General features: G+C 40.5%; 2 protein-coding genes across 3 annotated transcripts in view; one reads left to right on the forward strand and one right to left on the reverse strand.

Moving 5' to 3' along the window:
* Positions 1–929: 929 nt before the first annotated feature.
* On the reverse strand, positions 930–5,676 carry LOC109466784 (sphingomyelin synthase-related protein 1-like). Its single transcript, XM_019764610.1, has 5 exons — positions 5,381–5,676; positions 3,228–3,856; positions 2,665–2,782; positions 1,775–1,925; positions 930–1,337 (listed from the first exon to the last, which is right to left on the reverse strand). The coding sequence occupies exons 2-5, from the start codon at positions 3,845–3,847 to the stop codon at positions 1,012–1,014; spliced, it is 1,215 nt and encodes a 404-aa protein (XP_019620169.1). The 5' UTR covers positions 3,848–3,856; positions 5,381–5,676; the 3' UTR covers positions 930–1,011.
* Positions 5,677–5,715: 39 nt separating this feature from the next.
* Positions 5,716–12,050, forward strand: part of LOC109466786 (voltage-dependent anion-selective channel protein 2-like) — an 11,497-nt gene continuing 5,162 nt past the window's right edge. Inside the window, exons 1-5 of one of the 2 annotated variants that reach the window (XM_019764611.1) lie at positions 5,716–5,831; positions 7,656–7,737; positions 9,578–9,627; positions 10,619–10,771; positions 10,996–11,048. In XM_019764611.1, the coding sequence (XP_019620170.1) occupies positions 7,668–7,737; positions 9,578–9,627; positions 10,619–10,771; positions 10,996–11,048 (326 nt within the window). In that variant the 5' untranslated portion in view covers positions 5,716–5,831; positions 7,656–7,667. The remainder of the gene's footprint in view (positions 5,832–7,655; positions 7,738–9,577; positions 9,628–10,618; positions 10,772–10,995; positions 11,049–12,050) is intronic. The other variant, XM_019764612.1, reaches the window with a different exon arrangement.

Below are 12,050 nucleotides of genomic sequence, written 5' to 3' on the forward strand. Positions count from 1 at the left end.
AGATATTTCCTATGCCATCTTTTCCTGAAGGATGCTGAAATGAATCTGAAATGCCTATAAGTTCACCATTTTTGTTCAGTGTTATAGTTTGAATTTTAAAATATATAACAAATATAATATCCATGCATTCTACTCCAATTTTCCACATTTTTCTTTTTTGTACTATGTTAAAATTCTAGAAAGTAATGCCTAACTAAGTACAAAATATATATTCTGCATCTATATTCTAATTCTAAATCATTTAGTAGTAATATCAACTACACTGCTATCAACCATACTATGGACAAAATATACTATGGTGATTAAAATATCTTATGGAATATTAGTCACATTATGTCATACACAATAACTGTATCATCAAATAGCTTAGCCAGCTTCAATGATTAAATACCATCTTTGTTAAAATGGCCACTACCACAGTATGGCTTTTAGCAGTCTTTGCTAAAATACATAAGTAGTAACCAACAAATTCATGGTCGGTGACAATGACAGGATTTGAACCAAGGACCTCGGGCCAAACACCCTCCCATTATACTCTCCATTCCACTGCTAGCTCACTGCATGGACCCTGCTGTACAGCCTTTCAACTGTTCTGGCTATCAAAATTCAAATTCTTTCCAGTATGCCTGAAGAATTCTCACAGATCTACTCATACAACATGCAAGATATCACTGTCTCTCTACTAGTAGTCTAGGTTGGTAATCCTGCCAGGGACATTTTCACAATTCAATAATCTCATTGGACATTTAAGGTACTCGGTGAAGCCAATGGAACCTTGTAAACATTTGTCAAGTCCACAAGGTCTTCCCCTAAATTCAACGTGGACTCTTCCAACATCCTACAAATGTCAGTGATGCGGATCATTCAATTCTTAAAAGGGGGGAAAGGCAGGAACATTTGTTTACTTTACAAGGCCTCCCCCTAAATTCATAGTAGACTCTTCCAAAATCCTACAAATCTCAGTGCTACGGATCATTCCATTTTTAAAAAACGGGGGAGGGTGGGCAGCATTTACGTGTCGTTTTCGTTTTCCTCGTTCTCCCTGAAGATGGACGGGATGGGGAACGGCCACTCGTACTCGTTTGGCACAATTCCGTCCACCTCCGACTCGAAGAACGAGAAGAGCGGGAACCAGGCGCGCGTGCGATCCTTGTCGCCGTGCCTGAGGACGCGGTTGTTGGCCAGCGTGTGGTAGTACAGGAACAGCCGGCTGCTGATGTAGAAAGCGATGAACACGTCGATGGAGTAGTGCTCGTGGGCGGCGAGGATGAAGAAGATACCGAACAGGTTCATGACCCAGGAGGAGATGTGGAGGGTGTACATGTTCCTGGGGGTGTCTGTAGGGAAAATAAAAAACAGAGAAACTTAGAAACATTATATTTGCGGCAAATGCATTTTGTTTACCTTCACATGGTCTAACCCAACAAACTAGCAATTTAAGTAAGAGTAGAAGTAGTAGTATTCAGTCTACTGCTCTGTTAATTCTTACTAAAACACATATGGTGGCCAGCCCTTCCAACTTGCTACATAATATAATCCAACACCACTGGCTGTCTGCTACAGCACCAGTTACCATGGTGACAGATGCCTGGTCCAGGTCATTGAACTTATAGTTATATGTTTGGAAAAGAAGAATAAACTGAGCACATAAAAGTAAATTCCTTCATCAGTGCAAAACTTTTTTTACATCATTTTGCCTTGGCAGTTCAGCTGCTAATGCTGAGTGAGAGCTGATATATATAGATAGTTACATGTAAGTAAGGTAGGTACTGACACTCTGTGATGAAGTGGTTGAGCAGTGTGAGGACCACAGTGTGCCCACTGAACATGTAGTCACCACAGGTGTGCACGCCTGTCAGAGTCATCCCCAGCCCACTCCAGATCACAAACGCTCGGTGGAGACGAGTCCAAAAGTCCCCATACAGCTGCAAGATGTGGAGCAGAGAAAGATACATGTATATCATGATACATTACAATTTTCTACAAAACTTTTCAAAAGATTACATTACAAAAAATTGTATTCACTTTATTTGCATATCAATCAATAGTTTGTGCTTATAAACCTGCATTTCCCCTCTGGTCTCTCAGTCACTGACGAAAGCTAGTGGATACTACCTGAAACGTCTGACCGTTTCCAAAATCATATCCATTTGCTTGAATAACTGTTTTTTGGCATTACAATTATGAGCAGTGTGTATCTAAGTCCAGTCATATTAGCATTAGTCCAGTTGAAATCATCAACTATTTTTTATTCAAAATAACAACAAGTCCCAGGCAAAGTAATGGCTACACTGCACTCAAGTTGTACACTAGTCATTTTTTCAGAGCCTGTCACTCAACAAAAATACAAATATATAGATACCAGCCATTCCCTTCTTGGCCCCACCCAGCTTTTCTTATTTATTGTTTCCCTGTATATGACAAAACTAGGCACTCACTTCCAGCTGGGTTAGTAAGAAAAGCTGTGTTAAGTGCATTTCTTAAGAGCACAAGATTGGTGGCATGGCAGGATTCCAACCCAACACCTCTCAGTTCAGTAATAAGTCCTGAATCAGTTCTTGACTTTTAGGTTTCTTTTGGACTTGAACCTAAACATTTTACAAGTCTGGAACCGGTCCAGCAAACTGGTACACAGCACTAGGAATGACTGAATAACTGCCATACCTTCCCACTGCACTCCAGATGCTCCCCGGGAACAGACAGCGATGTCATTAACATGGTGAGGCAACGCAGCATGAAGACTGTTCCTGTCAGGGCGAACATCCTCCGCATCAAAATGAACCTGCCGGAAAACAACAACTTTGTAAGTCTTAAGTCTTTGTACGTCAGATTTTCCCTAAAGAAGGTGACAGATCTAGACAGCCACCAAAATGCCAGCTGAATAAACCTCTTGGTTGTGTCAAAAAGAGCGAGTCAGTCCCTTATACAGTATTTTTTACCAACCTGATGAAACAACTATTCATGTTTGTAAGTCTTGCTAGGAATGATAAACTTTATTCCACTGTCGCCTTCATCAGGATAACCAATGGCAATGACCATTACTGAATGTAAACCTGCGAGAATTAACATAACTCTCTTCACACAAGGAGTCATATTTTGGCACCACTTCCTGAATGGCTAAAGAAATGACAAAAAAATGTCTAATATTGTATCGTCCTAATGCAGCTGCATAATGCAGCTTTAAAGTTTAAGAATCAAAGATACAGCGTGCTGTCTTCATAACTTACCTGTGCTTATGTAGAAGTAAGACAATGCACCATATAGTACAGAGCACCAACCCTGTGATCTCACACATGACAAACGCCCACGGAATCCTTGGCACACTGTCCAGAAACAGGTCTGGGAGGGGAGGGTACTTTTCCCTGTCTGGCACTCGGTCATGTACAATCACCATCACGAAGGCAGTCACAAGGAAAACAAGAAACACGTAGAGAAAGCTGATCACTGTCTTCCAAATCTCTGGCTTGAACGTGGGGATGTAGACCTTATTTTCACTCGAGCTGTCATCGCTGTGAGTAAAACCGTCCGATTCTGCAAAATCGGAACCATCGCCCCGAAAGAAATCTCTTTGCCGTAAAGTCCGCGTCCCATTTTCGAGCCTCTGGTTGATGGCGAGATGGTACTGATTTTCTCGCTGAAGTTTCCTGATGGCGAGCATCAGCCTCTTGATGTCCCCGAGGACCTTGAGTTCGAGCGGCGGGCTGCGAAGGTCCATCTCAGTGAGGGAGAGCAGGGCCATCCCGTCGATCCTGTGCTCCTGGGTGAAAGACTGGACGTACTGGGGGAAGCCTGCCCGCTTCAGCCACTTCCCCACACGTTGGCACTTCCATGTGTGGACATCACACATCTTGGCAACCTGGAAGAGATAAGAATGAGTTCATCCAAACTTGTCATAAAAAGGCATTTTAGAAACAACTGTAGTGGTATCCAGTCTTTGCTTATACTGCTACAGAGACACATGTACAGGAATAGGCAGAAGTTGGCTAGTTTTCATACCACGTTTCCGAGTGGCTCTGTCCAGCGGGTCCACACTGGTAAACGTCATCTGTCGACCAGTTTAAATATGATTCACGGGGGGAGGGACTAGGACATTTTTTTTAGTCAGAGAGAGGGCCTAGGAAAATTTTTTGGACTTGAAGGGAGGTCCTAGGAAAAAAATTTTCACCCTACCCTTAGACAACCAGCCCTCCCCCCTGCTAAATACTAGTATCTTACTGTCCCTTAAAGGATGGCATACTCTCTAAATGTCCTTCAAAATTGCTGAACGGATAATTCTAAAATCAATTCCATGTCAATGGATACGTACAGCTGTAAAATGCTTTACTTGCAGAAACCTTCAAGGTCAGGTTGTTTTTCTCGTCCACATACCTGTGACCTTAGCCTGTGTTTACACAATCTCTAACCGGTGGCGGCCGCAGGCTCGCTGCTAGGATTAGTAGGACTAGGAGCGCATTGTTGTCAGGCTACCAGTGACCCTTGGACTTAGATCTCATTAAGACACTAGGCAACAGCATAATACCCACACATAAAAAATTTAACAAAAAAAAAAACAGAGACCAGAGGAAAAGGCCAGCAGTAAAGTTGTTGTTCCGCCACCTGACTTTGCTATCTTATCTAGCAGAAGTTTGTTTACAGAAGGGTTAATTATAAAATTACTAGTACATCATTGTTGAGTTTGGTACATGAAAAGTCACACCAGTACTCTTGTACATGCCTTGGACTAATCTTATCTTGTAGCCCTGGGCATCCTTAGCAAATTAAAGAGATTTTAAAGAGGTATTGAAAAGACAGTAAAGATGGAACTAGATCAGCACAATAAAGCCACTGCCCTAAACCAAGGATATATATATATATATATAAACGAGTCAACGACCTTGCCTAAACAACCAACCTTAGTAATACTTATTATAGTAAAACTAAAGATAAGAAAGAAAACCTTCCACCTTAAAAAATACAATCTTACTGAAACTGAGACAAACTTATCTACAGTGCATGAGAAACTGTATGATAATTTTGCTTTAAACGCTACAGGTCTGTACATGGGATCATGACAACAAAATCAAAGTACTTGATAAAAAGTTTGTAACTTCCCAACTACTGTATGGAATTTGCATTCTGCCTGAGTGGATTCGTTTGAGTACGTTACCTTATGAAATGAGCCCTGCAATAGAAAGAAAGTCTGCCTATCGTATGGACGACAGGACAAGCATATGGATGCACACACCCGCACGTAGCCGAAGTGACATCACCCGTCTGTCACTATCACTTTTCTCTGATTCAACACCACTACTTCCGCTTTCCTAAAGGGCACTGAGTCAGCCTTCGTTTCAGAAAAAAAACGTCCTAAGCTTGAGGAAATACACAAAGAACCGATACTCACAAGTTACGGAGACTTTCTAGACCTTATCCCCTTGTGCGAAGCGATAAAACTCGTCGGAATACTTTCGTAAAAGATTTTTGCGGCATCCGCCCTGACTTTTTTTCGGTCATCCCGCCATGTTGATTTTTACTAAGCATGATGGGAGATGACGTCACGGCGAGGTGCTCGGCAAAGTTCGGGAAGTTACGGTACTTTCCGTAAGTCTGTTGGTTCTTTAGAAAAATTATTTTCAAAGTAAAAACTTTAATTACAAAATTTGCTGTATCAAAAATAAGAAACGAAACATATGATACCATTCGTGAGGAAACGAGACTTCGTCATAATCGACCATTCAAATTTTACATGACGTCACAGACCGTGTAGAACAACCACGGAAACCCCACCAGTCAGAGGCCGGTCTGCTAAAAAGACGGAAGATAGTTTTGCTGCGTTCGGAGCACTTTGGTAGTCGGTAAGTTCACTTTCTGGGTATAGATTATGTCAGCAATAGAAATCGAACGTTCTGAACTAGCGATTTGTTATTTTAGTTTTAGTTGCATTGCTAGATAGTGGCAATGTCAAGCTTACGTAAAATAGAAGGTTGCACGCCCAAGGTGAACCTTTTCAAAGATGGCGTCGTCTGCAAAATGTCAACGTGCAAACGAGAAGGCACGTTGTTTTTACGTCGTCGTCATGCAAGAAACATGTAACAGGGCACTTAAACCTTTAGATGTGGAGAGAATGTTTTCGATTATTTTATAGATTTGTCAGGAAGTAAATATATTTAACTTGATAAAGGTGGTGCTTTATCGGTTGAAGTCGGACAGTCGGGACGAACCGGCTTTTTCCAGTTCGCAAAATCTCATCTGTTCGCTCTTTCGTGAAATCTGTTCAAGAGGACAACAGTACACACATGTAACTTCTCTTAATATTAAACAAAGATCACCAGTATCATTATTTGACGTGTTTTAAGAGAAACACTTGGGTTTCCGTTGAATTCATCCTGTTTTCGCGTGACCTTGTGATTTGACCTGCCATAAGATGGGGTGGGGGGCATGTAGTGGGTGTGCCCTTTTAACACGTGTTTTTGACTCCTTATGTGAACGAATCTGACAATGCAATGCTTACAAAGCTGACGTGTTTTATTTCAAACTCAGTTAAGGGTAGCAGCTATGAGGAAAAGGTTGTTTTGATCCAAATTCTGCACATGATTATGACACTTCGGTTTGACCTATACCAGTATCATGTTACACATCTATCACAAGTGGTGGTGCCACTATGACCCAGCTTCAGCATACTCTTTCATGCAGTCCTGGTTTGGCGACCATGCATGAAATTGTAGTGTTGGTCAGAGAAATCAGCTAATATGACCACACTTGCGCACCAGTGGTGTCAGTTGTTCATTTTACGTCACTGCCAAAGACCAAAAGAAGCACTGCTGTCAGCCAGAGAATTCAGAATTGTTGATAAAATATTTGTGTAATCAAAAGCAACTCACCCATATATTGAGGACATGTACAGTGAGTTCCATTAAGGACAGAATAAGCAGCAAGGTGTGAGAGGTCACTAGCTTTATAAAAAGTATGATATAGCAATGGGAATATTTTTTTATGAAAGCACAGGTGATAGGCTATTATCAAAGTGCTGTATTCTTTTCCATTTTGATCAAGAAGCCTAAATCAGGGATCAAATAGTTTCTTTAGATGACAGCTGTCACTTGTCCTTTTGGGCTTGAAATTTGAATAAGATTAAGTCTTTATGTTCACCCGTTATTTTGATTGATGGCCATCTGTCAAGACTGAGATCAGTGATTATTGTGGTGGTCCCAAGAGAGGACAGATTTTGCATTATTAAAACTGTCGTTTTGTAATCCTCCAAGCCCATCCTGTCCTTTGGCCTTGTTACTGCCAAATTTAACTTATATCAAGATATGTGTACCTAATTCAATGAACCCTGGCTATTATTATATAGAAATCTAATCAAAATTCAATGTGTCTACCTACTTGAGAAATTAAATTGCAGCAGGAATGAATTTGAAATACATTAGTTTTACATATTATTACTCAAGATATGGTACAGTAGCCTACTAGATGAGGAACTTATCTGTATTTTTGGAAAATGAGTCACCTGGTTGGCTTACTGCAATCAGTAGTGGGTATTTCATCATGATAGTACAAATGCACATGTATGTAGCTTATCTGCTTATGTATTTCTTCATGTGCTTGTATGTACAGATAACATTAAACAAGTGTCTTAAGCATTGGTTTGATTTTTGCCATTTCTGCCCTTTTTTTAGCAGTCAGTCACAATGTCCGCCACACCGCCGTCCTACGGAGACCTGGGCAAGTCTGCCAGGGACACGTTTGGCAAGGGATATGGTAAGACTTTCTCTTTACACCTGGTTCTCCCCAAGCAATGAGTGCTCCCCCTTTCTCCCAAAACCTAGCACCTCTTACTCTCCAAGCAGAGGTTGTGGGGGAATGATTGTTAGCTTTTTATATATGACCGTGTTTTTTTTTGTCGCTTATCCCACCGTCGGTGGCCGGCGACCTTCTCTGGCTAATGGATACTGCCTGGCCAATTTGATACTGTCTTTTTGCCTCCGAAAGGGATCTGCTTGGAGATTAGCACCTCTCCCCAAGTGTTCACATTTTCAAGATCAAGGGTTTTCTCTTAGTATTGTCATGAAAATTCGCTGGTCTTTCATCAACCGGTTAGGGTGCACCTCTCCCCTAAGAATTTCTGGGAAGACCTCTCTTTATAATTTTGCCATGCATAACTTCCATATTGTCACCTGTTCTGGTTATGTATTATTCATGCCCATCCATTGTATTTTTGTGAAAGTAAGTAGCATCTGTCACATTGCGCTCATAACATGCCCTCTATAATGATAAGGTAAAACCTAAAGGACACACACTAGTGGCACTGTACGGTTTGTTAAGCTCCAGATAGAACCATTATTACCGTAATACTGGTAGAAAATTCTAACAGAGCACTGATGGCAGGAGAGAGTAGAATTAAATCATGGTAGTTTCCACATATCCCTGGGGGAAAAGCTTGAGTGTTGCATGATGAAATTGACAGAATTGACCATTTGAAGGTCACTGTTTTGCACTGGTTTCCACCACTGTTCTAACCACACCCCTGGTCTGACTTGGTCCAAGGAAATGTTTGTTGACCAGATTTTGCACAGCCCAAATTAAAGAAGACCCCAAACATTTTCATGTTTACGCAATTTTAGGAAACACATTTGCCCTGCCTGTCCACCCCACCGATGATAAAATTTCCATTTATAATTAATGTCAAGCAGAATGGGCACAAGGTGATGAATTGGTACAGGTTTCCGTAATGCATTCCACACCAGGGCTGGGCCCCTTTTGGGGGGTAAATCCTGGCTGTGACATGCCTCACTCAGTCCAACTGACCTACTTACGAGTTAGGTCAGTCATGTGACTACAGGGCTTCCCATTTCCTGACTCTGTTATATTGATTTTCACCAGTATTGTACCTCTCTACGCCAGAAAGACATTAGCTTTTGTTCACCGGTCAATATGTTGTACAATAGCCTCATTTATGAAAATACTTCATTACAAAAATGTCATTTATTGATTTATTTTAAAGAATTGCTAGTAATTTGCTACATTACCTACTGTAGTATCAGACAGAAATGTTGACATATTCAGTTGTGTTTAGTGCATGAATACATAACTGTATTCTTAAAAGACATTGAGGTTCAAACACATTTTTAAAGCATATTCAACATTGTATTTTTAAACCATACTGTATAAATTATAAGGTGCAACAGTTCTAGATAACTGAAAATCCATACAAAGCTCACCCCTGCCAAATGTCCAGTGGTAAATCTGATACCACAGAAGTAACCTTAACCATCTCCCAGACTGGTCAGCTGTGGTTAGTGTTTTGGCTGTCCCTAGCTCAAGGCCATGAGACTGTGTAGTTAAGGGGTTGGCTTCTTTTCAATGGGGTGTCATGTTTGCTGGATTGGTTGGGTAACTTGGGTTGGGTTTCTGGGACAACAGACTTATATATGGCCTAGATATGTTATATATGGCCTTGTTCTGTCAAGCTTAAACAATGTGTTGTGCACATTTTCCATGGCAGTGTTGTTGGTTAGTTAGTTGTGTAACTTTCAATAATCAAAGAGTTGGCAACATGAGACTAATGAATTCACCATTTTTCTTTTTTCTTTTTTTTCAGGATTCGGTTTTGTGAAGCTTGACTGTAAGACCACAACAAGTAGTGGGGTGGTAAGTACTGACTAAAGCTACTATACTACCAATATGCTCTAAAATCAACAAAGAGAGTATTTAAAAATCATATATAAAACTCAACTAAGATAAAGTTTATGTATATTTTAATGCATTGCCATGTTGTTGCCAGTATTTTGCTGTAGCTTCCATGAATACTTGATATTTTGTGTAGTGCCATTATTAATAATCCAACTAATGCATTGGTGCATTCTCACCTGCTTTCCTTGCTTTGAGGGTGTCCAGGTAACGTTGCATTCCCTAGTCTCACCTATCCAACTCATAGACAGAATGTACTGTGCCTGCGTGAAATCACTGTTTCTTTCGGACATTTGGACAATTGAGCGTCAAAGTATTCTCCGTTGCATAATATATCTTTTCAGACACAACATTTCAAAATTTAAGAACACGATATGTTCTGTAGAAGTCTGCCATGTACGTTTCTTTTCAGGATTTCGCGCAGGCACAGTATATTCTGCCAACGTGGTCACCTATCCCACATAACTCATTCTGTGTATATGTAGCATACCCTCTGTTTGTCCTATGTCTCTTGTCTTGTGTTCCCATACCGACCTACTCATTGATGAGAACGTAGACTTGTGTGCAATGTAGGAACCACATCATCTGTAATGTAACTCATTGCATGTCTCCTGCTTTGCTTCTGTTATGCAGGGTCCTTAAGGAATTACACTTACTGAAGCTTGTAGAAACATGCCAGCAGCTTTCCTCTACTTAAGAAAGAAAACGTAGCAAGCAGAATGTTAAAGAAAAGGGAAGTAATGATGAAATGTGATGTCTTGCTGTGGAATTGCAGTGTTTCCCTCTATCACACCTGTAAGGCACTGTTCTGGTGTTTGCCTACCATATTCCTCTTGGAATGAAGTGTGCATGAACTCAATATATGATCTACTAGATGTCAAGCCCTGTATAACCGAGATCATTTTAATTTTTCCATCTTTCTTTGTTTTTTTTTTTTTTTTGCATTGTTCAGGAATTTAGCACATCCGGCACTTCAAACAATGAGACGGGGAAGGTTGGAGGAGAGTTGGAAACGAAATACAAATGGAAGGACTACGGACTCACCTTCACGGAGAAGTGGAACACCGACAACACTCTCGCCTCCGAGATCAAAATTGAAGACCAGGTAAGGAACATTAAAAGCTTGAAGACATGTACTTTCTATGTTTTTTGGCATTTTATATTAAAACTTGAAGGCATCGTGTGTACTGACAGTAAATGCAAATAGTAAATGCAAGTAGACTTGAGCTCCTATTACTCTAGTTTTATCAGGTGTAGAATTTTACTTTTCTTGAGATACTATTTAAATGTATGTATTGTTTCTTACCATGCCTCCTTTTTTCCACCCAGATCGCCAAGGGGCTCAGCTTGACCTTTGACACTAAGTTTTCACCAAGCACAGGGTAAGTCTGCCTTCTTTACCCAATCTCTTTTGGAGTGAGTAAGTCTGTCCTAAATTAGATCTTGTCACAAAACCAACAGAACAACCTGCTCCAGGCTTTGAAATACTCAGTGCATATGTACTTCCAAAATTAAAGCTGTAATTTTTTACTATGGGTGCACCATAGCCTGACTACATCACACTTCCAATAGCCCTCCTTTTGGAGGCCCAACTATCCTCCAACAGCATGACATGTAAAATATTGTGATGTCAGACTGACTATCATTGGGTCAGTCTATAATAATAATAATAATAATAATAGTGGTTTATTTCATTCTGACCGTACGATACAGAGTAGCAGGGTCCCCGTAGGACCCTGAATTGATCTGCCGCATTACATAAGTGTTTAAATACGATTGACTTCAATATTACAAGCAAGTATTAAAACAGTTAAAAACAGCAAATTATTTTAAAATATTTACAATACGTAGGTTACGATCGTAGGTCATTCAGTTAAAAACATCATCTATAGTAATAAAAAACATCATCTATAGTAATAAAACTTCATTCTACATGCTGTTATTTAGCAGACTGGTTAAGAATGGTATTGGACTGTTTCGCATGGTTTCGCAATGACGTACCCCCTGATCTGTGGTCTGTTGATGGTTACAATGTATTCGTTAAGTCGAGAGAAGGTAGACGAGGTGGAGGAGTTGCACTCTATGTCCGAGAAAGTATTGTAGCACGTAGCCTCACTTCGGTTAAGGTACCAGATGAACTCGAGTGTTTATGGCTTATGTTACGGCCCAAACGTCTTCCCAGACAGATCTCGTCAATCATTGTATGTGTAGTTTATGAGCCACCTCAGTCCCCACATGCTGACATTTTGAAACAACACTTACTTGATACTGTAGATCAACTCAGAACCCAGTATAACAACGCAGGTTACCTGATAATGGGTGACTTCAACCGTGTAGATGTATCAGATATGTGTACTGGCAATGGTCTACGGCAGATCGTTAAT

This window comes from Branchiostoma belcheri, unplaced genomic scaffold (genome assembly GCF_001625305.1).
Source record: "Branchiostoma belcheri isolate BF01 breed outbred unplaced genomic scaffold, Haploidv18h27 scaffold17, whole genome shotgun sequence".
NCBI classification, from domain to species: domain Eukaryota; kingdom Metazoa; phylum Chordata; class Leptocardii; order Amphioxiformes; family Branchiostomatidae; genus Branchiostoma; species Branchiostoma belcheri.